The sequence below is a fragment of the Apodemus sylvaticus genome, chromosome 7 (assembly GCF_947179515.1).
Source record: "Apodemus sylvaticus chromosome 7, mApoSyl1.1, whole genome shotgun sequence".
Taxonomy (NCBI): Eukaryota; Metazoa; Chordata; class Mammalia; order Rodentia; family Muridae; genus Apodemus; species Apodemus sylvaticus.
The window spans coordinates 83,833,258-83,861,243 of NC_067478.1; the positions used below are offsets into that span (position 1 = coordinate 83,833,258).

The 27,986-nt window shown below is 49.5% G+C and overlaps 1 protein-coding gene across 4 annotated transcripts; it reads right to left on the reverse strand.

Annotated features, from left to right (window-relative positions):
• Positions 1 to 333: 333 nt before the first annotated feature.
• Positions 334 to 27,612, reverse strand: Fxyd6 (FXYD domain containing ion transport regulator 6). Of its 4 annotated transcripts, none has more exons than XM_052188458.1 (9): positions 27,233 to 27,612; positions 21,181 to 21,248; positions 6,405 to 6,464; positions 5,794 to 5,832; positions 5,615 to 5,689; positions 5,004 to 5,040; positions 4,353 to 4,402; positions 3,907 to 3,955; positions 334 to 1,501 (listed from the first exon to the last, which is right to left on the reverse strand). In XM_052188458.1, exons 3-8 carry the CDS (start codon positions 6,457 to 6,459, stop codon positions 3,927 to 3,929), a joined length of 285 nt encoding a protein of 94 aa, XP_052044418.1. In that variant the 5' UTR covers positions 6,460 to 6,464; positions 21,181 to 21,248; positions 27,233 to 27,612; the 3' UTR covers positions 334 to 1,501; positions 3,907 to 3,926. The 4 variants fall into 4 exon arrangements, with proteins under 4 accessions (XP_052044418.1, XP_052044419.1, XP_052044421.1 ...); XM_052188459.1 differs by having other exon boundaries at positions 5,794 to 5,829; positions 27,233 to 27,546; XM_052188461.1 differs by lacking the exon at positions 21,181 to 21,248 and having other exon boundaries at positions 5,794 to 5,829; positions 27,233 to 27,325.
• Positions 27,613 to 27,986: the final 374 nt, after the last annotated feature.

Below are 27,986 nucleotides of genomic sequence, written 5' to 3' on the forward strand. Positions count from 1 at the left end.
TTGGCCAACAGTTGGATGGGAATGTCTCTGTTACTGTCACCATCACTAACTTCCTGTGGCCCTTTCCTACAACTTGTCTTGCTGTGAGAAGAACAGACCAGGGGCCTGTTAAAAGGGGAACAAAGGAAGGAGAGAAAGGGGGAGGGGGAGAGGAGGTTCAAAGCCCAGCTCTAGAAGCCCCTCACAAAAGAGGCCAAAGCTGCCTGACCTCTCCTTAGCATCCTCTAATCTTGATTTCTCTCTCTCTGACTGGAGACTAGCACTCTTGTCCTTTAAGTTCCCTGAACCCTACACACCCTCAGACTCTCAGAAGAAAAGGCCACTCAGAGCCACTAGGAAACAATGCTGTATTTATTTATTTATTTTTCTGTTGTCAGAGGATAGATAGATCACAAGACAGAGATCAGCAGTCCCAGTACACAGTGTGGCTTGGTTAGTTTCCAAGGGAACACAATGGGCAGGTGGGGCAGGCTCTGGTGTGAGTTTCCGCTCTGATGACCTTTGACTTCTGGCGCTTGCATCCAGGCTGGGCATACCCTGTTGCTCTCTGACCCGCAGCCCCCACTGCCCCTGCACTCTTCCATCCCTCTCCACTCTGATCCCTGACAGGCAGGGATTAGAAACTGCAAAGTCTGCCAGATCCACACCACAGGGCGGAGACACAGAGCCACCCCCACCCTTCGGCTGCTTATCCCCTTGGCTAACCCCTGCCAGAGACCAGCTTTAGAGAAGGAAGGAGTCCTTTGGTCAGATGAATTGGGCTGGAGATTGAAGTCTTAGAAGCAGGGACAGTGGATAAAGGCAGGGGGCTCCAGTACTTACAGGGTTATTGCTCAGAAGGTAAGTGAGGATCTCATTCCCCTGAGGCAAGAATTCCTAAAGGATGGGGTGGACTGGGATACCCTAAGAGGAAAAGAAGCCCTGGAGGGCAGAGCCTGCGGCAAGGCGATCCGAATCTCCAGCTGCAGACCTCCTAAACTAGTGGAATCTGGAGCAAGTTTCTTCTGAGAGTCCACAAAGAACAGCCATGAAGATGGTACGAACTTTCTCAGCACCAAGACCGCTGGGGACTCCTGCCCTGGGTACAAACTAACTCTCCCTCAAGTCTGAATCCAGAGATGGGACTGGGGCTTCTCAGGGGCAGAGCAGACTCCAGAGAGCAAGAGGAGATGGAGGTCACAGGAGGGCGGGTACAAGGCGCCGATGGCAGCATAGGAGAGGAAGCACACAGTTCACAGGAACAATGAGATCCACGAACGACCACAGTCAGCAGACACACACAGACACGGCACAGACACGGCACAGACAGGGTCCAGAGCCCGGCTGCAGTGAGAAGAAGGGCTGTGAGTGTTGCATCATTAATACAGGACTGGGGTTAGTAGGGGCAGGGAGAGGCGCGGGAAGCTTCTCCTAGGGAAAGGTCTGGTATGAAGGAGCCGGTTTTCTCAAGCCTCGACATCAGTCTCTGAAGCGCTGGGTGGCTGGCCTTGGCTTCTGGAGGCTGTGGAGGCAGAGAATTCACATGACAACCCCAGATCTTTTCTGGTACCCATACCATGTCCTCTCTCCATCTTCAACATAGTTAGTCCCTTTGCCTGTCAATCCCGCCGATGGCATGCCCTTGATACCCCAAGGGCCAGTGAAGAGCAGACAAGGGCCTCTTGTCTTCCCAGGCAGAGAAGCAGGGAAGGCAGATGGAAGAGAGAGGGGGAGGGGGAAGGGAGGGAGAGTGTGTGTGACTTCCTAGACTGGAGTTGTTGACTGACTCCTGCATAACAGGTCACTTGTCTTGAAGATGTCCATCCCAAAGATGGACACAGTGAGCCCTGCTCTGCTGCCTGGAGCTGTCATGTGGAGGCAGGCACTGCAAGGAATTAAAACACTATACAGGTACGTGGCAGGACTGGCTTCATGACAAAGGCTAGTGTCTGTGACCCAGACAGCTTTTTGTTGGCTTTGGTTTGGAGACAGGGTCCATGCAGCCCAGGCTGACCTCTAACTCACTATTATCCAGGGTTGACCTTGAAGTTGTAATCTTCCAGCCTCTATCTCCCACGGGCTGGCTTTACAAGTATGTACCACTATGCCTGTCTTCCTTTAACTTACAACTTAAGCTAAAGTTATGCACTTGGTTGTTACACCTTATTGTGTAGAATCTGGAGAAGTGAGGCGGCAAACTGGCCTTCTTGCCTTTGTATAGCCCAGGGTCTGCCATCTAGGACACAGTTAAGAAGGCATTCTAGGTGACCCTAACCACTGAGACCTGGATTCAGGACCGTCTTGTCACTTACTATCTGTGCTGGGTGGTTTTGTATCAACTTGACACAAGCTATAGTCATTGAGAAGAGGGAGCCTCCACTGGGAAAATACCTCCAGAAGATTAGGTTGTTGGCAAGCCCATAGGCATTTTCTTAACCAGGGATTGATGGGGGAGGGCCCAGCCCATTGTGGGTGACACCGCCCCAGACTGGTGCTCCTAGGTTCTATTTCTTATAGCAGCTATAAGGAGCAAGCCAGTAAACAATACTCCTCCATGGCCTCTGCATCAGCTCCTGCCTCCAGGTTCCTGCCCTGCTTGAGTTCCTGTCCTGACTTCCTTCAACATGGAGGCTTAGGGCAAAAAACCTTTTCCTCCCCATTTTTTTTTTCTTTTTGACCGTGTTGTGTTATCACAGCAATAGTAACCCTAGCCAAGACATGATCTGAATGGCTTTCTCTAACTGCAGTCATTCCCATTATAAATGGGGCCGGCTCTGCATGTCCTGTTTCTTCCGGTAGCTGCAGAAGGTTCCTATACGGCCTGCTGACTATATGGAGGCTTTGTTCAGTCACTGTGTACTCTCTGGTACACCCCACAGTTAGCAATGGAAGTGAACACACACGGTGGACTCCCAGTGCTGAGGACAGTGGAGGTGCAGGGACTGGGAGGGGCATGGATTGGATTCACTACTGTAGAGTAGTACAGGAAAGTTTCATAATCAGTGTGTGTGTGTGTGTGTGTTGTATATGTGGTATGTTTGGTGTGTGTATGTAGTATGTGTGTATGGTGTGTGTGTGTGGTATATATGTGGTATGCTTGGTGTGTGTATGGTGTGTGTGTGTATGGTGTGTGTGTGTATGGTGTGTGTGTGTATGGTGTGTGTGTATGTAGTGTGTGTATATGTAGTGTGTGTGTATGGTGTGTGTGTGTATGGTGTGTGTGTGTATGGTGCGTGTGTATGTAGTGTGTGTGTATGGTGCGTGTGTATGTAGTGTGTGTGTATGGTGTGTGTATGTAGTGTGTGTGTATGGTGTGTGTGTGTGTAGTGTATATGTGGTATGTTTTGTGTGTGTATGTAGTGTGTGTGTACGGTGTGTGTGTGGTATATATGTGTGATATCTGTGTTTGTGTATGTGTGTTATGTTTGGTGTATGTATGTATAGTGTGTGTGTGTATGGTGTGCATGGTGTGTTTGTGTGCTGTGTGTGTATATGGTGTGTGTGCTGTGTATTTGTGTATGTGTGGTGTGTGTATGGTGTGTGTACTGTGTGTTTGTGTATGTGTGGTGTGTATATGGTGTGTGTGCTATGTGTGTGTGTGTTTGTGTGTGGTGTATGTGTGTGGTGTGCTGTGTGTGTGGTGTGTATGGTGTGTGTGTGGTGTATATTTGTGGTAGCTGAGACATTACTGCATGAGCCTGAGCCCAAGGCTGGTAGGAAGCCCTGACTCCCTATTCTTGCTGTGTTTGGATAACGACTTCAGTGTCTCTGCGACTGAGCGGTCCACTGTTCCTCCCCGACCTCTGAGAGACACGAAGAGCACACTGGTAAGAAAAGCTGGGTGCAGTGAAGAAGTCAGCATGATGCCCCGCCCAGACTCATTGAGGACCGTGGCGAGACAGCGGGGAACCAGCACAGAGCGTCTACCTTCACGCTGGAGGCTGACTTCAGTTCTCTGTCTTCTGGGGCTCCGCGGCTGGAAGGGAAGGCAGATTGCTGTTCTGTGAGGCCCCTCACCATGCTCCACGCTGAACCCTCACTATGGCTGATGCTAGGATTTGGGGTCACTAAGATGTGGTGCCAACCCTTGACGTTTGCTGGTTATAAGAACTTAGGTGACGATGGCCACCTCATGGGGTTTAACACGGTGGAAAGATGGAGCCTGCCTGGCAGGAAGCAGGTGCTCTACATCTAGTGATGCACCTGTCTGGCATGGAGGTAAGGCTAACATCACATAGGTAGTGAGAACCCTTTCCTGGCACCTCAGAGGCATGCTGAACCCCAAAGCAGCTCATGGCGCCTAGTGCAGTCGTCCTGCCCCACCCCCACGACCATGGGAAGACCCTCTCCCAATGCCGTCTCACAGCCATTACCGTTTGTAGTGATGAGATTCTCCACCTGGGCCTCTTCGTCACCCGGAGCCCTGTGACACCCAGAGACACACTGTCACCGATGTCCAGGGCAAACCACAGAGTATCCCCTCCAACCCCCCTGAAGGATTCAAACTCTACTGTGGGATGTGTAAGAACTTATCTCCATGGGGCAGTGGAGAACTTATGGGTACCCCTCAGTGTCTGGGGTTTGGGTGTGCCTGCCACTGATGATGACTTCTGAGGTCTATGGCCACCATGGCTGTTTTAATGAATGGGGTGTAACTTAGATGGTACAGGAAGGAGGCCAAGTGTCTATACAACGCACAGAGAGAGCCTCGGGAAAAGATGAGAAGCAGGCCCAGTGTCTCTGCCCTGCACCTCAGAGCGGCCATCCAGGCACCTTTACTTCTCTCCTAGCCAGCCTCGCTGTCTCCGGGGCCTCTAAACAAGGTTCCAGCACATTCCTAACCAGGAATTTACATCCGAGGCTGCTCCTTCATGTTGTGGCCTCTGCTCAGTTCCAAAGTCACTTGGAAACCCCCAGATCCATACCCCAGCTCCCCATGTTCTTTTTCTGAGACAGAGGAACACCCACTGGGTTCACCCCACAGGCCTCTCCCTGTCCAACAGCTCCCCATCCAGCACCCTTACCTGGGTTTCTGACTGAAACTGCACTTGCACCTGCGACCTGAAATACAAAGAAATCATCCAAGGTCGTAATCCCAGCATCAGCTCAAGGTCAGGCTCCAGGCCCTGACACAGAAGACCTACTGTGAGTCTGTACAGGCCAAAGGCACTGCCAGACACGGGCACTGGACGCCTGCACTGCTGCCCAAAGCGACCCTGGGTCAACTAAGGCCAGGGGCTATGGTTGACATGGTAAATGTAACCCCCCACCCCCTACTCCACTCTGCCTTCCCACTATGCCCTTTCATACCAGGAGCAAAAAAGTATACTCAATGCCACAGCTTGTGTAGGGAAAACACACAGGGACACATTCCTAGGAGCATGGCAAGAACAGCCTCTGACTCCTGGGATGGCCAACCCCCTGCCCTACGGATGCAGCCTGTTCCTCTGGGCTGTGTCTGGGCTCACCTTCCTTGCTTTACTGAGCACTGACTACATGCCCAGCCCTGTATTGATCCTGGAGATACCGTGCAGAGGCAAGACTGTGCCTTCTCCTTTCCTACAGTCAAAAAATGGCTGGGCTTGCATCCCGCCCCCATCTGTCCAGCAGCCGTGGAGAAAAGGGACACACTTACTTAGGATGAGGAGTATCCCAACGGAGAAGAGGACCACAGCAAACACCAATCCCCCAATCCTCAGGGTCTGGTAGTCTGCAAAGAGACCAAAGGTGAACAGTGGGAGAGGGGCAGGGCCAGGAGACCACGCCTGTTCCTCCTGGGTGGGGCCCCGCCCCAGGGCTGCTGCGCTCACTCACCATAATAGAAAGGATCCTTTTCTTTCTCCTTCTCAGCTGCTGGGAAAGACATGACACAGTCAAGAGGAAGACAGCCATGCTTCCTGTGAGTTCTCACCTGCCCCACAACCTCCAGTCCCCACCAAAGGATCCTTGTGAAGGGAGCTTACTGGGCAGAGATACTGGAGATCATAGACGATGGGCTGGCTGGGCTTAGGGTCCTCACCTAGGGCAGGTATGACTCACATCATGCCTTTCATTTATTCCAAAAGGCCAAGCCTACTATCATCTAGTGACCAATGGGGAAACTGAGACCAAGGGGTGGGCGGGAAGAATCCCTCGTGACTTGCATATAAAGTCAGGATGGGTTAATTATAGTCTAGGCTGTAATTCCACAGGAGTCCAAGGTACCTGGAGAAATTAACAGAAGGCCAGCTGAACCCTTGTGGGGAACAGTGGGAAGGGGGTGTGCAGGGTCCACCTTAACTAGGACCTGTTTTCCTCTGCTGACAGTAAGAACCCCTAGCCAGATGGAAAGCTGCCTGAGATCTCTTAACCCTAATGTCTAAAAGGGCCAGAACCTTCTACCACGAAGGCCAGTTTGGCACAGCAAGACCCTGAAGGACGCTCACCACTAGCCAGGACCACAGGGGCCAGCAGGCTGCAGAGGATCAGCACCGTCGCCATGGTGTCTGGGGGTAAAGAAGAAAGACATTACTCCAGGGACAGAAAGACATTACTCCAGGGACAGAAGACCTTCCTCTGTAAGCTGTCACCCTGACGGGAGCTCATCCCGGTCTCAGCTACACGGCGAGCTTGTGTGACCTGAGGCCACTTCAAATCACCAGACCAATGCCACCTTATCAGGCTCTCATCAGATTCTCAGAGCTCTGTGTGGTCAATCCTATTAACTCGGATGAGTCAGAACACTTAACCGGCACTGTGTTAAGTCCACACTGCAGGTCTGGAACCAGATGCTTGCTGATAGCAAATGCCCTTCAAAGAGGGAGCGGCAGGGCCCAGGTCAGATGATGGCTCGGGAACTCATTAGTGTGGGGCTTCTGGGCTGAAGCCTTGACTTCCCAAGGGCTTTGGAGATGCCTCACCAGCGTCCTCCTTTCGCTCTCACAGTCAACAGCCTGCCAGGAAATCTTTTAAAGATGTTTCTATTGTATGCATGAGTGTGCGTCTATATATGCATGTGTGCAGGTTTCCATGGAGGCTAAAAGACCCAGGACAACAGATCTCCTGGAGCTGGAGTTACAGGTGGTTGTGAGCTGTCTGATGTGGGTGCTAGGAATCAAACTGGAGTCCTCGGGAAGAGCAGTAAACATTCTTAAGCACTGAGCCATCTCTCCAGCCCCTAGGAACTGTTTCTATCAGGCTATGAGTAGACTCTTTGTTTCCCAAACGCTATCATCACAAACCCTGATGCACACATATCTGACCTTAAGTGTCCTTCGTGTTGTTTCCTGTTTCCTCGCTTCCCCTAGAGGCCCCAACTCCTAAAGGTGATAATTGCTAAAGGTAATCTGGAAAGAGGTTTCTGAGCATCAGCCTGCAGTCTCTCCTTCCACGGAAGTCACTGAACGCTCTACTGGATCTCATCAATTCCTGGTGATGAGGTGGGGGACTCCGATTGGCACACACGGGCAAAGCCAACAGTCGGGTCAGTTTGGCTCCACCCAGGCACGGTATCAGTGGGGTTGCACTCGTCACAGAGTCAGAATAGTACAGAGTGAAAAGAGAGAAGAATGCAAATCAGGCGCGCCCAAAGCCGCTTAATCTTTTCCAAGAGGGGTAAGCCTGGCCACATCCTGAACCAGTCTAGAATGGCCCGTCCCAAGCTCCTTCTAAAAAGCAACCCTGTTGCCATGTGCCAAGCAGACACCAGGGGGCAGCAGAGCTTCGTCCAGAACCATTCCCAGCCTGCGTCCCATAGATGTCAAGTAATCGCCTGTGTGTGAACACACACCTTGTTCTTCTTAAAACTGTGCTTAACCCAGATATCCAATAGCCATAACCGTAGTTAATTCATATTTAATACGTGATGTTTCATTGTGAAGGCAAATTATTGCAAACTGATCCATTCTCTTGTTGATGGACATCTGGTGTCTTTAACATGGAGTTGCTAACTCTACATGATACGGTTGTAAACACTCCCATGCCTACTGACCAGGGCATGTGTAGAGTTGGGAGGTTTTTAACAATTTAGCACACCCAGTCTCAAAAGGAACTGTTTATATTCACATCGGTGAAGACACTCATTCCTGGACACCAGAAAACATGATGACCAAACAACACTTAGTGTGAACGAGGTTCTCTCCGGTTTAGTGTCCTATTAAAAGGAATATGGCTAGAGCCCTTGGCCGGTCTCACCCTGCAGCCTGGAAACTATGGCCAAGAATGCCACTGCTTGGGTTACCAACTGTCAGCACTGCACACTGTTAACCATTCTTCACCAGGTCATTCCCGTCCTGCAATCCGGCCAGCACGATGTGATTATCAGATGTCCTAATTTTTGTCAATTTTGAGGCATAAAATGTGGCATTAATCTGGTCACTTGTCATGGGGTGTTTGACATTTCCTTTTCTTCAATCCGGTGATAGGACGTTTATATCTTTTTTCTGTTTCAAATCATATTTTTCAGTCTTGACATTAAACCTCAGTTATTGAGTATTCCAGTATAATATCTCCTCTCAGCCTGTGATTTGTCTTTTTACTTAAGAATTTTATTCACATTTCATTTATTCAGTGTGTGTGTGTGTGTGTGTGTGTGTGTGTGTGTGCACCACAGCAGGTATGTAGAGGTCAGATGACACCTTGAAGGGAGCTGTTTCTCTCCCACCACCAGCACAATGGGATCAAACCTGGTGGTAAGCACCTCAGGCTCCTGAGCTGTCTTGCTGGCTCTGCCTTTACTTTTAAAAATTGCTCTACGGTGCACAGAGCTTCTCAGTTCTAATAAGACTACTGTATGTGATGATCTAGGTGTCTTATTTAAAACATTTCTTCACACTGTCAGGCCACATTAAAGGTCTGTTTGTGGTCTTAAGTGTCTGGATTTAAGAGACCCTCAGTCAGCATCTGGAAGAGTGCCTCGAACCACAGGCAGGCACCATTGGGCCCAACTACACTCAAAAACCATATTCCACTCGGAACTGAGGTGTGAGGTGGGGTCTGAATCTCACTTTTCTCCCATTCTGATAACCAGATGTCCCCAAACCATTAGGACCTGCCAGCCACTTCTTGTGGGGCTCTGTGCCACCACAAGGCTGGTTTCTACGTGGCTGCTTGGGCTATTCCCCAGCTTTCTCTTTGGAGGGACTGGTTCATTTGTCTCTATAATAGTCTCCTTACTTTCCATAGATTCAACTGCTTCTTGTCAACTGTGGTCTGAAGTTATTAAAAGAGAAGTTTCAGAAAGAAATGATTCATACAGTGTATAGCATTCCATGAATCATGGTAAAATCTCTCACTGTCCCAATCCATCCTGCCGCAGAACATGAGTCATCCTTCTGGTCCAACGTATCCAGACTGTATGTGCTACCCCTGTCTGCCCACCAGTCACTTAAGAGCATGTCTTTTTTTTTTTTCACAACTGTTCTGTATCAGTCCTTGAATTTATGTAACCCTCTAATGTAACAGACTCAAATAAGCAAAACAAACAAGCAAAACAAAACAAAAACAAAACAACAACAACAACAACAAAAAGCTAAAACCGAAAACCTGTTAGGTGTTTCTTCGGGGAAGAAAACAGAACTGTTCTCATAGTGTGTTTTTATGTAATCACTGCATGTTTCTGTGGAGCTCTTACTGTGCCCAGCTTACACATTACACATTATCATACGTAAATCCTATAGAGACAACGGTATACTTAGTTTTAAATCCTAGTTGGTTTCAGATGTCAGTCATCTACATGGTCTTGGGATGTATTCCCTGTGGACCACAGTAACTCATTAAATCCTGTACCTCTGTTACTACAGCTTTGTAATGATCTTGCTGGGTTGTAGGAGAGCCTTCCATCTCCTCCTCCTCCTCTTCTGCATCCTTTAAAAGTGTGTCGCTCTTCTGGATATATACTCAAACACAGAGTCTGTTGGATGGGAGGGGGTGGCGCATGCCTGTAATCCCAGCACTTGGGAGGCAGAGGCAGGCAGATTTCTGAGTTTGAGGCCAGCCTGGTCTACAGAGTGAGATCCAGGACAGCCAGGGCTATACAGAGAAATCTTGTCTTGAAAAAGCCAAAAAAAAAAAAAAAAAAAAAAAAAAAAGACTCTGGTATTTTCATAACCATCACTACCTACCTGGAGGGACCGGGTAAAACTGGCACGTTCCTGACTCCAATTCCTCCAGATTCCTAAACCTTTTAATTCCCAGGTCCTTGTCAATAGTCTCTCAGGAAATGTCATGATATCTTCACATAGCTCTTAGATCCACTCGGGGTACATTATAAATTATTTGTTATTTTAAACATTAACATATTGGGTAGTATGAAGCAAAACAATTGGTTTTATCTATTGGTATTAAGTAATCTTAAGATCTCTCACTTCTAATTATTTACCTGTACACCTTTGGGTTTTCTCTCTACACAGACTTTGCAAATGACTGAGAGGGGTCTCCTCTTTCTAATTAGCACACGGATCACAATAATTACACATACATATGCACACACGGGCACACACATGTACACAAATTTGTTTTTAACTACTTATTACTAGCTTTAAATGGAGTTCTAAGGTTTTGAGAATTCTTCTTTAACACTGGGTTTACAAGCCGACTGTTTTATATTAACTACAAGTGAGTAAGTGATGTATACTTCCTCTCTTGTGTGCAACCTGTTCCGTCTTCCTAGACTGTGGCCGGGCACCCTTACTGTGGTCTACAGATCATCAGGCTGCTCGTTCAGATTCTCTACCTCCTTGCTTTTCTGTGCTGCATGCTGGGCAATTGTTTCAGACTTTTTCCCTTCTCCCTCTAACTGTGTTTAACCTGCTGTTTTCTTCATCCACTTAATTCCCTGCTTCAATGGCTGTAGTATTTCTGTATGTTCCAGGTGGTTCTTTTTCTAACAGCTTGGTCATCGCATTAGTCTTCCTTACCCAGTCATTTGCATGATCTCACTGTTTCCTTTCAACATTCTCTTCACAGTTATTCTATTTTCTGTATCTTGTAACTTCAAAATCCCAAATTCTCTGCTTTCCTTTGAATTTGTTTGTTTGTTTCCTTGTTTTGTTTTTCGAGACAGGGTTTCTCTGTGTAGCCTTGGCTGTATTGGAACTCACTCTGTAGACCAAACTGGCTCTGAACTCACAGAGACCCACTTGCCTCTGCCTCCCAAGTGCTGGGATTAAAGGCTCCTGATACCACTGCCAATGCTTGGCCTTCCTTTAAAATCCTGACTTCCTGGGAGCATAAATTGATTTGTGGCATCCGTGGTTTTTAGTTTTTCTTTCTTCTTCTTCTTCTTCTTCTTCTTCTTCTTCTTCTTCTTCTTCTTCTTCTTCTTCTTCTTCTTCTTCTTCTTCTTCTTCTTCTTCTTCCTTTGTTTTTTTTTTTTTTTTTTTTTTTGAGACAGGGTTTCCCTGTATAGCCCTGGCTGTCCTGGAACTCACTCTGTAGATCAGGCTGGCCTCGAACTCAAAAATCCGCCTGCCTCTGCCTCCCAGAGTGCTGGGATTACAAGTGTGCGCCACCACCGCCCGGTGGTTCCTTTCTAACACACACACACACACACACAAAACCTTGGTTTAGTGGTTTTTGACTGTGAGCTCCAGTTATATTTTAATCTGTGGGAAATTCTGAGGCTTTCTTTTTCTTTCTCCATGGGGACTGAGAGTGGCCAGTGCCAACCTAAGACCAGATCAACCTCTCTCCAGGGTCCTCAGCTTAATGAAGAGGTCATGGGCTTGCTTGCTAACCTGCTGGTTCAGTGTCTATTGGCCTCGGGTAGGCAGCCAAGGGCGTTCACTCTCAGCGGCTCTGTTTCAATTTAGTTCACACTTTACATAATTGTGTTCCTTGGATTTCATAGGATTGTAGTTGGAAGATTTATTTCGGTTGTAGCGTTTTAGGTGTTGTTTGGCATGCAGAGAGGAGTGACTGGTGGGGGAGCATCTTTCTTACTTCTCGTGCGGCAAGCCAAGCCCTGTCACAACAAAGCTGGGATCATCATTTTACAGTAGAAAAATCTCTACTGTAAAGTCACATAAGGAGGGAAATAAGTTCTATGTACCTGTTGTGTGTAAAATCTTCCTCCTTCCCTTCCTTCCCTTTTGTCAAAGTTATTGTTACTTCCCAGTCAAGTTCCATAGTTAAATTATATCTGGGCCTAGGTCAGAGGAGACCAGACCCAAAAGTAGTCTGGAAGGGGGATGGGACTGACATTAAAAGCCCTCAAATGTGGTTCGTGCGTACAATCCTAGCACTCAGCAGGCTGAGGCAAGAGGGTTCCCACGAGTTCTAGGCCAGTTCAGGATACATAGAGCGACCCTGTCCCATCTGTAAAACAAAATAATTCTTAAGGACTTTCATGTGAACACTGAGTCTTAGATGCCAGGAAAATAATGGACAGTCTTGGCTTCTCAACCCACAGCAGAGGAATTACTGGGTAGGTAGAACCTCTCCTAGAGAAGAAAAGACCCACTCATATCAAGGACTCCAGACAACCAGGTATAGTGACCATCCATCCACTCAGTTACCCCTGAGAACCTTCAACAGTCAGTTCCACAGATGCTCAGCTCAGGGTAATTGCACAGTTAAATCCTCCACAGAGACATGAATTCTAGATCTGCAGGGAATAGATACATGATCAAGATTTTGCTTCAGCTAGCAGGGAGACACAGCCTTTGACAACAAAGTCCCTGCTATTATCAGTAAGGACAGTACGACAGGAGATCTGAACGTGCCAGTGTGGAAACTGACATTTTAGCCAAACCTCGAGAGCAGATGGGATCTCGGTAGACAAGGAGGGAGGGGTGGAGAGAAGAGACGGCAAACAATATCCATTCCAAGTTCAATTTAAGTTGAATCTCATGGTACGTCACTCAACAGTGGCTGCCTGTAGGGTCTTCCCAGAAGGCATCAAAAAGAGGCAGAGTGCACTAGTGAATGACATAGGAGGGGACTAGGACAGCAACCCACCAAGTGTCTTCATTTCTAGTGCCAGACACCTTCCAAAACAGTGAGTAATAATAATCCAGTCTGGGTAGAGGATGACGGGTAGGTTGGGAGAACCCCGGTAAGATGGCTGCACCAGACTGTGGGGACTCTCAAATGCCAAGCTCTGGAGTGAAGACCAGTTCTTGTATTCCAAGCAAACATCTGCGATTAAGTTGCAGAGTCCTGAAAGGGACACTGTCATAAATTTGAGAAGTGGCTGAGTAGTACTAAATTCTTAGGCAAATGGATGGAACTGGAGAACATCATACTAAGTGAGGTAACCCAGTCTCAAAAGATCAATCATGGTATGCACTCACTAATAAGTGGATATTTACCTAGAAAACTGGAATACCCAAAACATAATCCACACATCAAATGAGGTACAAGAAGAACGGAGGAGTGGCCCCTTGTTCTGGAAAGACTCAATGTAGCAGTATAGGGCAAAACCAGAACAGGGAAGTGGAAAGGGGTGGGTGGGAGAACAGGGGGAGGGAAGGGGGCTTATGGGACTTTCAGGGAGTGGGGGGCCAGAAAAGGGGAAATCATTTGAAATGTAAATAAAAAATATATCAAATAAAAAAGGATAAAAGTTAAAAAAAATTAAATAAATTTGAGAAGTAACCTAGTCTCTCTATCCTCCAAGCTGCTGCCGGGGCCTGATCTACACCAGCAGTTCCTCTCAGCCTGAGTCTTCCCCAAGGCTGCCTCTTGGCACCCGGACCACTTTGAAAGATCACATCGGTGGTACAGCTGGCACTGTCTGAAAGTGCAGTAGCCAGCTAGGTACACGGAGCCTTTGAGAAGGGACACAGATGCCTTTGTTTCTGTTAACCAAGAATTCTATCCTGACTTCTCCTCCCTCTGTGGTAAGGCCCTGGCTTCTCCTGACATGCCATTCTTTGCGAATTGGGCAGCCCAGAGCTCAGCTGAGCTTGGAGGACATAGATGAGTGTATTGGTCAGGGTTCTCTAGAGTCACAGACAATGGGTAGTCTCTATATAGTAAGAAAATTTGTTGATGACTTACAGTCTGTAGTCCAACTCCCCAACAACGGTCAGCAGTAGCTGTGGATGGAAGTCCAAGGATCTAGCAGTTGCTCAATCCCACAAGGCAAACAGGAGAAGGAGAGTCAATCTTCCTTCCAATGTCCTTATGTAGGCCTCCAGCAGAGGGTGTGGCCAAGATTAGAGGCGTGTGCTCCACGCCTTTAATCCCAGATGACTTTGAACGCAGAGATCTCCCTGTTTTAATCATCTGGAATTCATAGCCCCTATGTCTCAAGATATCCAAGCCAAGATGCAGGTCAGAAACTGTTATCTCTCAGCCTCCAGATTAGGATCACAGGTGAAACTTCCAATTCTGGATTGTAGTTCATTCCAGATATAGTCAAGTTGACAACCAGTAATAGCCACTACAATGAGGTAACAATCTCCCTTCCAGGCCCAGAGTTAAGGGAACATGAGAGAAGGGAGGAATATTTGGGTAAGGGAATAAACCATGCAGAAGAGAGTAAGGCCAGGTGGGAGGCTCACGATTGTTCTGCAAGTCGCAATATGCATATTAACATGTCTTGTTTTGTGGCCCAGGATCCCAGCTTAGAACCCTGAAGACCTGGCTGGCTGGGACAGGGGACCTAAGAAGTCATCACTGCGGGAGATGAAGGCTTCATTACATCATCACTGCTGGAGCTGAGGACTTTGTTACATCATTGCTGCAGGAAATGAGGAGCCCATTACATCACTGCTCCTAGAGCTGAGGATTCCATTACATCATGGCCCCTGGAGTTGAGGACTGCATTACATCATTGCTGCTGGAGTCGAGAACTCCGTCACATCTTATTATTCTGCTCACCACTGCTCTAGACCACTCTATTAGATCTCACACCATCTGAGGAAGAGTTCTACCTCCTTTCCATGGTCGATTCTGTCTGAGCCCAGGCACACACTGTGGCTGACAGCAGCCATTCTGCGTTGGTCCCCTCCTGCCATCCCGCTGTTTGCACAGTCACCCACTGCGCATGCGGTGAAGGCAATCAGAAGAGTCCTCCAGCGATTATCTCTCCATACTGAGTCACATAATTTCACTTAATTGCTGGGTAAAAGCTGCTCAGAAAGAGAAGCCCCCGGTCGATGATACAGCGTACATGCTGTAATACTTCTGAGGTATACCAGAATGCCTGGTGCTATTGTGATATAATTTGACAGTCATCTCTCTTTACAAAGCAGAAGTTCCAAATGACATGAAATTTCTTCACCCTACCTCCAGACCCTCGTTTCCCTTGCATGGGGCCAACTTGTCTTCCTGCAGGCTCAACCCTGGCCTAGACAGTGCACCTTACGATCACCTCAGCCTGCTTGGATACCCCAGTGAGACATAGCCAAGAAGGGGTAGCCTTCAAAGGGCCACAGAATGCCTGAGCACTGTGGCTTAGCCTCACAGGTTACCTAGGCTGTTATTAGAGACCATGGGGCATGGCGGTTTAGCTATCGTATCTCCATGTCTTTCAATAGAGATGCTGTGGTAAAAGGATGTGTCATGGATAGCATATAACCAAGATGTAGAGTTCCCAGATGAATGTGGTCTCTCAGCAGGCCAGGCTGGGATATAAGGAGACAAGCATCCACATTTAATTTTGGAAAACCGAGGTCCAGTGAGAGAGGGACCTGATTCAGCTGCCAGTCAGCGGTGATAGGGCCTGGCTCAAGAACCCATGTCTCTGACCCTGCCAGCCGATTTGACGAACTGAGGTTGGGAACAGCCAGCCTTGTATCAGGAAAGGCTGGGTAGTACCAGATAGTTTCTGGAGGCAGCCTGACAGGCGCCAGGGCAGGGCAATGCGAGGCAGAAGGGAAGCAGCTGACAGGCTCCTTCGAGTGGAAAATGAGCTTGGGTTAGCGATGCAAAGGGGGAAGGGGGCAAAGCGGGTATTGCTGGCTTCTGGGACAGGGAGAGAGGGAGCTGGGCCAGAAAGGGCCTCTGAGAAATACAACTTAGACCCTAGCTCACTCCCACAGAGGAACGAGGCTGAGAAGGCCTTAAAGGAGCTGGGCCCAGCCTGGGAGTTCTGGTTAATATATGCAGAGCAGGCTGTTCCCCAGTTCCTACCTAACAGTGACTTCTACCATCTTAGGGACGTGAGGTCTTCAAGTCTCTGCTAGCATGTGTCTGGCCGGCCCGTCCACGGCTTCAGTCCTTGACTTCTTAGTTGTCTTCAGTAGCTTGGCCTTGCACTATTTACAGCTATGATATTCGAGGGCCGCTCGGCCCAGCCCCCACACACAAACAATGCAGCCAGAGTTATGGCAAAGACCAGTTCCCATAGATCATCCCCTCACGCCTTTGTGGGATGAGAAGAGGCCTTCTGAAGGGCCGGAGTTAGCACCTCACCAGGGAGGTGAAACTGTATAATGGGTGCAGAGAAAGTGAGGGCTGGATTCTACATGGCCATCTTGCCCTGTCTGCCTCTCCATTAGTGGAGAAAGAATAGTCTCCCTGCCACCAGCAGGCTGCCCTTGTGGGGGAGCCAGCCCCACACTTCAGTTCCCAGATCACACAGGAGGGTTCCTATGCCCACAGCGGGCTACCTGCCTGGGGCTCTATGAAGAACCCACACGCCCCTGCCATGTGCCACTCACTCTTCTTGTTCCTCCCCTATCCAGCAGGCTAAGCCGCTGAGAGCTGACTGCCCAGGGAGGGAATCCGATCAACTCCACAGGACAGGGCCCCCACTTTCCCCAGCCAAACTCCCAGCATCTCTGGCTTCATCCATATTCACACGGGAGGGAGAGAGGGACTGCAGAATGCAGGATGTCTGCCAGCTCACCCCGAGTGGGGACTGAGCAAGTAGCTCGGGAGAGTGATTTTCTTTTTCAAAGACGAATTACAGACCCATGCAGTTCATTAGGCGAGGGTGGGAGCATGGGGTGGGCAGTGCAGAGTCAGCTGATCCGTCCCGTCCACTTCTCAAGGCTGTCGGAAAGGGCAAGTGAGATAACATGTGGGAAGGCTTTTTGAAAACAGCAGAGCTCTGTGACAGCAATATGCAATATTTATCAGGTGCCCATGCCATGCTGGGGGTGGGGGAGATGGGGCGGGGGGGGGGGTTCTACACAGCTTACAATCCTTCAACAGTCCTGGAAGCATTGCCACTAGACAATAGGCCAGCTAAGGAGAGAAAGGTTTGGTTACTTTCCAAAAGCCCTAGAGGTCAGACTCAGTCCCAAGTACCCTGACCCACAAGTCCCCGCGGGAACGACTCAGCTCTCCTGTATCTGCTGCTCAGGGCCTGTGTCTCAAGAAAGCAACTGGAGGTCTGGGATCCTCTCCTCCTGCAACTGTAAGAAGTGATGGTGATACAGTCTCAGGTCTATGACAGTGAGTGAGGCTGTGGCCTTTGAGTGGGTGCAGCTGCTGTCTTGCTTCTATGGCCACTCTTACCACGACTGTCTCCTCCTGGGAGGGAGTCTGACCTCCCTTACCCTCAGCAGGTTGTCTATTGAAGATTACTCCTCAGTCTTACTGGTGACCAAAACAAAAGAGTAGGGGACTTCAGTGTCCCCTTGCGACCTGAGATGTCAGAATCAAGGAAGGAAGAGAAAGAAAAGCTGGGTGATGAGATGCAGGGCTGGAGGTATGATGCGCACATGTGCATGTGTGTATGTGTGTGCATGCATGTGTGTATGTGCATGCGTGTGTGTGTGTGTGTGTGTGTGTATGTGTGTGTAGCTAACCAAGAAAAAGAAGTTACAAGAAGGAACAGGGAAAAGGTTCTGATGGGCGTCAAGCCATCTGTCCCCCAGATAGCAGGCCTTCTGTTCTTGAAGCCCAGCTCTGTGATTGACCATCCCTGCCTTGCCTGGTTGAGGACAGGTTTCATTCCAGCCATTTGCAATGAAAAGAAAACAGATTGGTATGGAGCCAGGCATGGTGGCACACACCTATGATCCCAGCCTTCAGGAAGGGGAGGCAGAAAGATCTGAAGTTCAAGGTTATCCTCAGCTACATAGTGAGTTTGAGGCCTCGGCTACACAGTAATCTTTCTTTTTGTTTTTTTTTGTTTGTTTGTTTTTTGAGTTTTTTTTTGGGGGGGGGGGGATGTTTCTCTGTGTAGCCCTGGCTGTCCTGGAACTCACTCTGTAGACCAGGCTAACCTTGAACTCAGAAATCCGCCTGCCTCTGCCTCCCAAGTGCTGGGATTAAAGCCGTGTGCCACCACCGCCTGGCTCTTTTTTTTTTTTTTGAGATTTATTTATTATTATATGTAAATACACTATAGCTGTCTTCAGACACCAGAAGAGGGCGTCAGATCTCTTTACAGATGGTTGTGAGCCACCATGCGGTTGCTGGGACTTGAACTCAGGACCTTCAAAAGAGCAGTCAGTACTCTTACCTGCTGAGCCATCTCTCCAGCCCCTCACAGTAGTCTCTTGAATCAGGGGTTGCATGAGACTCTACCTGAGAGAGAGAGGACCTGGGCCCAGCAGCCAGCAGAGTACTAGCTCCTTAGGTACCTGCTGTTGGGCACACTTCTGTTAGTAAGCCTAGCTTTGTCCTCTCCTCCCATCCTTTTCAACCTTTTCCTGGGACCTCTCCCTTCTTCCTTGCATTATCTCCTGGCCCCTAGAAGGTTCCAATGTCCTACATTGACATGGGCAGGGTGGGCTCAACCCATCGCTCACATTGGTTCCCCAAACACTCCTTTCTGCTCCAACAATGACAGCTGTCACTAGGGCTGGAGCAGGTAGGAGGAGCTGGGGAACAAGGAGGCGCTCTGGCTGAGGGAAGAGGGAGAGGCAGGCAAAGGAAGGGAAGATGGAACCAAGGCTGGCCCAGCGACAGTGTCCCCATAGAAACTGAGCCAGAAGGTGGACAGGAAGCACAGAGGGAAAAGCAGACTGCAGAGACCAAGAAAATCTGCACATGAGGAAACTTCAAGTCTCCTCTTCCTCCTCCTCCTCCTCCCCCCGACAGGGTCACACCAGGTTGCCCAGCCACCTCTGCCGTGCCCCTGGCTCCCTGGTTACCATGATGCTCCAAAGAGCAGAGAAAAGGAAACACACCAGAGTGGAGCCCGCACAGGGAAAGTCAGCAGGCAGCTGCCACGCCTGGGAAAAGCATCTCACACTGTTCCCTAGCAGCCCGGCAGGGTTAGGCACAGCAGCGCCCCAACCCTTGAGGTCTAGCAGCAAGGCCACTCTTCTTCTGTTCCAAAAGTCCTTCAGAAAGTCTGGCTTCTGCAAGGGACATTGCAATGTGTGCCCAGGGTCCTAAGGTTCCAAAGTCAGGCCACATTCACTCCTTTAAGATCCGAGGCTATTCCTCAGGTGTCACTGGTCCTCCAATTTCCTTGGGCTCAGGGAGTTTGATGTATCAGGTCAGAGACTCTTATCCTTTAGCTGCAGCTGCACCATGTCCCTGACAAGCTGTTGAGGCTACTGCTCATTATGAGGGAGCTCAGCTCATAGCTGACACCAAGAAAAGCAACAGCCCAGCCATTGGTAGCCTTCTATTAAAGGTACAAAGGCTATTTACTGATCACCCTGTGCTCCTTCTGGTGAGAATACTAGGACAGACACGGGGCTGAAATGAAGGTGTCTTCTCCCACAATCTCAAACTTATAAAGTCAATACACCTACTTGTGAGTGAGAAATCCTCCTGATGCTAACAGCGGCTGATGCCTTCACCCAGGGTATAGTCAGAATGGTTTCCATATGTCTGAGAGACAGAGAATCAGTGTAGAAGAGGCTGTGATTTCAGAAAGAATATCAGCTTTATCACTCCAATACCTATGGCCACCTAACTTCCCTCCAGATACCTCCCTTATCGGCAAGAGTTCTGAACCAAGCAAGAGAGAAACATGGCCTCTGCCAGATGGAGCTATGACCTAGCCATGATCTCAGGCTGCCCGCTCCCTCCCTGACTCCAGTCCGGCTCTATGTCTCAGGTGTAGTCACCTTGAGAGAATCCCCTTTAAGACTGTACCCCATATTCTATTCCCTGTTGGGCCGGTACAACAGCCTGCCTCATTCTCCTGCCTCTCATTCACAGACTTGTAAGACTCGGATGGTGAGGTGGTCAGGGAAGATAGACTGATGTGTTAAGATGTCTGCTGTGAGTGGAGGGAGCACAGCTCTGATAACAGGTGCCAAGTGCGATGCCAGAGCATGAATGGGGAGAGAGCCGGTGCTTTGAACATGATATGACATGATGACAGTGACTCCTTACCTGTGATCTTCCTTCCCCAAACCCAAGCCCCAGTCTAATGATGAGAAAATACTGGCCAAATCCCAAGAGCAGAACATCCTACAGTAACCTGACCTGTGCTCCTTACAAGACGCCATAGTCATCAAGACAAAGAAACATTGTTGCAGCCAAGAAGAGCCCAAGGAGTCATGATAACCAAATGCAATGTGGTCTCGGGAGGTGAATCCTGGGACAGAAAGAGGACACTGGGTAAGAGCTGCACAGAGTGTCAACTTTATAATGTATAACAGTAGCTGGAATGCGGTAGAGACTGTGGCACATTAAAATAATATCTTTATTGGCTTTTTTAGTGTATTTTATTTGCACACAGCTTCTGTGTGCAGACTAAGAAGGTATGCAGGCCTGTGCTGTCCACCCAAGTTTTCTGTAACTCTGAAACTGTTCCAAAAGAAAACGTCTGTTCCTTACCCAATTTGAGTATTCAATATTGAGTAATCAAAGTAGTCCTCCATCTCTACCCATCCCTAGCCCCTCACCCCACTTTCCTGGCACACTGCAGAACACAGGTGTCTGCATGCCACATGCTTCTGCAACAGGCAGGGCATAGCTGGTTCACTGCCACGGAGCCGAGAGCCAGCCAAGGCGTTTAAAGTTGTCTTTTACAGCAGCTGTTTTTGGTTGGGATCAGAAGCCACTGATAGTTCTGTGGCCTCTTTGCTTGACCTGTATTTCAAATACACATTGAATAAGCGATTAAACATCAATTCTTCAGCTTAAGAGCCAGGCTTGAAATGACTGCTCTCTCGGTAGACTGCCCTCCCCCACATCCCCACCATGCCAGAGAGAAACTGATAAGGAGATGGACTCAAAGCTGGCAAGGGCAAGGAGAGGGCGGTGGCTTTCCGATAGACCTGGAATCCTGGTGGCTTGAGTTACTTTGTCTTGAATTCCTTGTGGTGTCCAGAAGGCAGCTGGGCAGCCTAAGAATGGGGCAGAAGCCAAAGTCCCACCTCACACAGCACTTGTTACCTTAGGAACATTTACCTTTCTTTAACCTGGAGTTACTTCTGGGAGAGAAGACACTGGCCACAGGAAAAACAATGAGAGCAGACCTGAGAAAGGGAAACATATCACAAACCTCACACCTGATTTCTACATGTCTTCCTAGAGAGACTCCATATTGGCCTACCAGCCGGGACCTGGGGGCTTATGGCCGCTTCACTGTCACTACCACTGAGACAGTCTTCAGTATCAGCCTACCCAGTGTCCAGAGGAATAGAGACATTATAACCAACTTATACCCAGGCACCTGACATGCGCTACTCAGCATGAGTCAGGAAGCCAGGCCCTAGCTTCCTACCTGGTAGCAGTTTGGGGACCCTTCCTGTCCCTGGACAACTGCATCCAGTTCCAGCAAGTCTAGGTAACCAGGTGCATTATACAGAAGTCATGGGCTGAGTGTGGCTTGGCCAGTCACAAGAGAGATCACCCCTTCCTTGGTTTGTGCATGCACATGTGCACAGGTGTGTGCATGCGTGAAACACACACACACTTTCACAGGGGCCAGAAGAGCAGTCCTAGTAGCAAAGACGGTCCTGAAGTCTGCCCCAGCCCAGGGTCCCAGAGTCCAGTCCCCACACCATCCTTCTCACTAGCAGATCACATTCCAGGGCGTTGCCCCATCCTCTCTGCTGGCTGCCCACCTCTGGAAGCACATCTCTGGCCTTCACGGTTCTGCCTACAGTCTTCATGGATTCATATTCTTTCCCAGATATGGGAGGAGAAAAGAAGGTCCCTTAGGTCTAGATACCCAGAGTGCATGGAGGTTAAGGGATTCTAGATTTGATCCCACCATTGGTCTGTTTTGGAAATTGTCCCTTCCCTTCTTACTTCGTGCCATGTTGGCTGCTTCCCAGAGAGACACAGCTCGTGTGTGTGTGTGTGTGTGTGTGTGTGTGTGTGTGTGTGTGTGTGTGTGAGAGAGAGATGTCAGTTAATTAGTTAACTGACATTTCAGCATCGCTGTCTCTTTAAGTAGTCATAATCCATCCTAAGCTCAGAACACCTGAGTCTCGATGGAGTATTTTAAGTGTTTTGAGAAATCTCATCACGCTTCCCCCAACTCCAGGCCTTCACGTCTTTATCTCTGCCATCTGGGTCTCGTCAAACCCCAAAATGGGGCGATGAATCAGCTCTCTCTGTTAACTTCAGCCTTTTGATGTCTTCCAGACTCCCAAGGAAGAGACATTCCAAGACCATACAGGGGAAGAAAGGAATGGGCTAGGTGGGAAAATGGGCAGGATGACTGCCCTCTGAGCTCACTGGACTTCCCCAGGTGACCTTGCCTTTAAGGGGGTGGGGGATAGAGTGGGGGAGTGGCCAAAATGCTGAGTAGGAATCAGAAAGAGCTTCTTGGAGGACTGGTCAGTAGAGAGGAGACATAACAGTGACATCATCCTAAGGACGGCAAAATGGAGTCCTCATCAACATTGTTTAACTGCTCGCCCCATCCATCTCCATGCTCATTTGACATATAAAGTTTCTCTTTTTTCAAAAAAAAAAAAAAAAAGGAAAGCCTCAGAATGGTTCTACAAAGGCTGCCACCCCCAACTCCACAGGCAGGAATAGTACATGTTCTAGAAAGTCCCAAGGGCTTGAGGTAGACATCTGGAGGGCCAGAAGGGTAAGACCACACACCTGTCATTACTCAGTGATAGACAGCCACACACAGGGGCTTTGACAGGACCAGACTGGAGCTGAAAGATCCTCAGACGACAGATCCAGCTGAGAGGATAGAAGTTAATAGGCTGTCACAGGGGCGAGAGACGCTGCTGGGGAAAGTGCGAAGGGTGTGTGGAAACGTGCAAGCACCTGCCTGCCTAAGTGTGAGGGAGAGAGGGCTATGTATGTGTGAGGAAGGGGCTGTACACGGAAGTGTGAGTGTGCTTGTCGGTGGGTCGGGGAGCCCTCCTGAGGAGGAAGAGGACCACACAGAGCACTACAGGCTTCTTCACTACAGAGGTGAGGTAAGCAGGCAGGAGAGAGACAGGCCAAATCATCAGACCTGCCTCAGCAGGAGTGAGTAAGAAACCATGACTCCACAGCTCTACAGGCTTCCGAGAAACCACAGGGCCTACATGATTGGAGGGGCTTGGCATTCGTTAAAAGGGTCAATGAGGAAAACTGAGGGCTAGCTTTCCTCTCGAGCTGTGGAGGACAGGGACGTCACTATGACTCCAAGTGGAACTCCTTGGTTTCCTCACTGACCCTTTCTACCCAAACCATAGTTCTTGACTGGCCAGAGATATTCCTACAGTCCCAACCTGATCCCTGGGGTCCAGACCTCTTCCCCCCTGACCACACCTCCCTCTCCTCTCCCCCCTCTCCCCCCCACCGCCAGCCAGACATCTTTGTGACAGATGTTTCCCTATGTTGTTCCCAAGCTTGCTTCATAGTTCCCAGGTCAGAATTCCTCTCCAGCCCCATTTTAAAACAGAGAAGATACTGCTAAACCAAGATTTTGTCTTGGTCAGAGAAGTCTGGCTTCTTTTTAAGGACAGAAATCCAAAATGAGGTGTTCTTGATTCCTCTAAACTGTCCAGGGGTCTTCAAAGACTCACTACATGCTGGTCCTGGCTTCACATCCTGAAAGGACCATGTCTGTCCTAGCAGAGCAGACAGGTGACTCTCATCCAGGAAGCCCCTCCCCCATCCAGCCCATGAAAAGCATAGCTGACCTTGGCTTCTCAGCCATTGCCTGGCCAGCGGTGAAAGAAAAGCTTTGTCCGGAGTGGCCAGATAGTCTCTTTCCAGCTCAGTTTAGTCACCACCTCCACTCCCCAACCCCCCACATTGATACCTAAGAGAAAAGCGATCTTTTTCAAGATTCTAGAATCCACAGACATTTAAAGGGAGGATGTGGCTTGGAAATCACAACTAAATCCCCCATGGACCAATCCGGAAACAAATGCCTAAGATCTTGGAGGCCTCAGGTTACTTGAGCACAGACCAAGCCATTTTTAGGTTGCACCAAGAGACCTGTAGTGTGTCCAACAGGATATTTGTGGAATAAATGCATTTGCTCTTGGGAAGCACAACACTCCGGTGTGAGCCAAGGAGCTAGACCCTGGCTTTTTATGGGCCCCAGGCTCTGTCTCCTGTGACCTCTGCTTTCCCAGGACACTCCAGAAAGGTCAGACGACCCCTCCTAGTAGATAGTGATCTTTGTTAGATGGTGACCCTAGGACTACCTGGTACTATCTGCACCCAGATGTTAGCCTTTTGTAGCCTATAGCGAGAGAGTGGAAGGTTGAGGAATGTGTGCTCTGTTTCATGGGGAGGAGAATCTAGGTATCTATGAGGGTTGATTTCCCAAAGGCTGAGGGGGGAGGGTCCAAGGTCCATGAATTGCCCTTCTCACACACCTACAAGGGGACCCTGGGGACCCTCACTTTGGAAGAGATGTCCCAATTTCCAAAGGGTTGATAGCTAGGAAAGAGGTATCGGCCAAACAGCGTGGAATCTAAAATCTTGTCTAAGGAGGTAGGCCTCAGCCACTGCAGCTTAAGATAAGGCTTTGACTCTGTTTCCCCACCCATGTCCGGACCTAATTCTTCCTCTGGCACTGAGGTCAAGGACTGTGTCTCCTTTCTCACTGTACAGTTCCTAGAAGTTAGCACACAGTAGATGCTTAAAACCATTCAATAACAGGACAAAAGGAATTCTCCATCAGTTCAAAGGTCAAATGGAACCTGAAGGGGGAAACTCTTCCCTCAAGTTCCAGCCACCTGAGGACAAGTCTGGAGAGTGTGCTCAATTCAGCAGCCTTTGGCTTCCTCTCCCAGAGGCATGGAAATGGCGGGAGGGGCAAACAGGAAGCAGGAAACGGGGCCAGGGTAGACCAGAACTCCACACACAGCTGAGTACCCTGACTGGCTTTTCTTTGGCTCCTCTCTCTCTGTCTCTCTTTCATTCTGTCTCTGTCTCTTCTCTTTGTCTCTTTGTCTCTCTGTCCCTCTGTCTCTCTTTCACTCTCTATGTCTCTGTCTCCTCTGTCTGTCTGTCTGTCTGTCTGCTGTCTGTCTGCCCCCCCCTCTCTCACATACACACACACACACACACACACACATCGTTAAAGTACCCTGTTTCTTCTCTCTGCCCTCTTGTGTTCTCAAAGCAGCCTCCCCTCCCCTCTGCAGAGTCTCCTCTGGTCAGAAAGCACTGTGGGGGTCAGGGAAGGAAGAACTCGGCCTGGAGAGACTTAAATCCTGGTTTGCGCCCAGCCTTGGCTCTGGAGTCTGGCACCTCGCAGAGGGACTCCCCTCCTAAGGAGGTCTGGAGGTCTGGGAGCTTTTCTTTTGCTTTTTCCTGTAAGGTCTCTGGGAGATGTCAAGGGTTCCCTTTGGGCTTCTTCTTTATACTCTAAGTATGCAGAATAAGGAAGGAGACCATTCTGTGTCTGCTTAGCCTCACCCAGCCTGGTATGTGTGTGTACATGTGTATGTATGTGTGTGCATGCATGTCTATGTTTGTGTCAGTAAGGTGATGGTTTGTGTTACAGATGGAGTTCCTGCATGCACACACAGACTGAGGGCTGAGTAGTATGCACTTGGTACAGTTAGTGTGTATGTGGGATGGGGTGCGGGTGGTATATTTGGTGTGGGTGTTACATGTGTGTGGTGTAGTTGGTATGTGTGTGGTATGTAGGGTGCATGACGTATCTGACATTTATGTGGTGTGCTGTGCATTTGGTGTTGTTGGTTTTACGTGTTGTGGTTCCATGATGTGTTACTTGGTGTACATGTGATATAAATGTATATGTTATGTGCGTCCATTATGTTAAAGGGCTGTGAGGGGTGACAGGCACATGAGGCTCTGACGATATTGTGTGTAATGTGTGAGCACTTGTGTTTGTGGTGCTTGTGGTGATGGGATGGGTAAAGGGCCAGGCAGTTTAGCACTGCAACCAGACATGGGGTGCCCTCCTTTAAAAAGCCAAGGGTAACCAGTATCTAAGCAACCATTTGGGGGGAGGGGAGGCAATTGGAGATGAGGAATGGGCAGAAAATGGAGGGAGGTTGAAGTGGAGGGGTTTCCATGGCAACCATGAGACAGGTCACGTGCAAAAGGCCAAGTTGGAAAACAGATACACACATCCATACATCTACAATATGAGGGCAGCCAGAACACTAGAGCTGAGAGGGCTGAGATGCCCACTGGTCCCTCTACAAAGGTGGAATTCCCAGTTCCAGTAGCGCGGGAAGACAGGTTAGACAAAGGGAATAAAAACAGAGGGTACATCGGTGGGTCCAAGTCTCCAGTCACCACAATCTCTGGGTCTGGAGGTGGGTGGCAGCTTGGGTGGACCCGTAGTTCCAACCTGACTGCTCCTGGGACAGCTGCCCAGAGACCCAGGGTCTCAACCAACTCTACAGCAAAGCCCTGGGCAGACAAAAAGCGGGGAGGCTCCTCCGGGGCCAGCCCCGGGAGGGAAACGGACCGATGGGGATAGGATACGAGGAGCCCTAGAAAGAAAATCGAGCTGGATAGACCTAAAGAAGGCCATGCAGTCAGATGAATCCCCTCACCCTAGAATCCCAACGCCATCTACAGGGCCCCTTCTCCACTCCCGCAGCCCACGCCCACACCCCACAAGCACCAAGCCAGCAAATTCCATTTTGTGTGGCTCATGTGTCCACATTCATATCCAGCTACATTCCCGGGTCCTTGCATCTCCATTCTCCGAAAGGTTTCCAGCTTCCGAGTAACAAAGGGAAGCTCCCCTGTTAAAGGGTCCTCTAGCCTTCTTCTGGAGCTCCTGATACAAGCTCAGGGCAGCCTCGAAAGCATTTTCCAGTCACCAGCATCGCCCACCGCCATTGCCTGCAACCTCATCCCGGGATCCTTAGCCTTTGGAAGCTCATCTACTTGTTTACATCTCCAAATCCGTTTCCCGCCGCCCAGGCAGGGACCTGGGCACACACCCACTGAAACAAACAAGACTCAGAGGAACCTGGCTCTAGAGTGACGGGTCCCCACCCAAGCCTCCTCCACTCGGAAGAAGGCGCCAACTTTGCCCACCTCCCCTGCTGCTCACCTGGGCGTTGGGTCCCCTCCGAGCGGATCCCAGGAGGACGAGCAGAGTCCCAGCAGCCGGGAGTGGCGCGCTGGGGGCAGGGCGGTGGGCGCGGCTTGAAGCTTTCCCGCCTCCCAGAGGGGGCTGACTGGCTGGGCTCCCGGGTAGCCCTCTGCTGGTTTCTGGATCCCCTTGCAGACCCCTGTGCTGTCGCCTGCGCCCTCCTCTCTGCCGAGCTCTTCGCAAAGGGAAGTGAGGCTTGAAGAAGCAACAGGAGACGCGCGCGGAGGAGGCGCCCAGCGCCCAAGCGGATTTGCCAGCAGCTGTTGCTTTTTTATTTTTTTCCCCCTCTTTGACGAGGGTAGGAAATGAGCCAGACCAACACTGTGACAGGGTTGGTGTCTTTTGGAAATAAGAAATTCAGGGGAGAGAGGCAGAAAAACAGAAGACAACGAAGCATCAGTCCCCTGCAACCTGCATTCTTTGGGTGCATTGGCAACTAGCATGAATGGGAGGCAGAGGTAGGTGGAGTTGTTTTCAAATAGAGCTAGCTGGTGGGCTGTGGGTACAAGGCCCTCACCTGAACCAGGGTTTTGCAGTCCAGGAGCCCGTTTTCAAGACCCCCATCTCAACCGCTAACTCCATCAGGAGACTTTAAGAGTAGCTCCCCCCAGCCTAGTCTCTAAGAGTTAAAATTTGAGGTGACAAATTCAGGTGAAGATTTACATCCTAGCTCTGCAATCCTACCTGTAGCATCAGTATGACCACTCACATG

Excerpts from the sequence above, each read along its gene's own strand:
- Fxyd6 (XM_052188458.1), bottom strand. The coding sequence starts at position 6,459 with ATGGCGACGGTGCTGATCCTCTGCAGCCTGCTGGCCCCTGTGGTCCTG. Across the intron at positions 5,833-6,404 it reads CCCTGTGGTCCTGGCTAGTG|CAGCTGAGAAGGAGAAAGAA; the intron begins GTGAGCGTCCTT and ends TGTCTTTCCCAG. Across the intron at positions 5,041-5,614 it reads TGGGATACTCCTCATCCTAA|GTCGCAGGTGCAAGTGCAGT; the intron begins GTAAGTGTGTCC and ends TTTGTATTTCAG.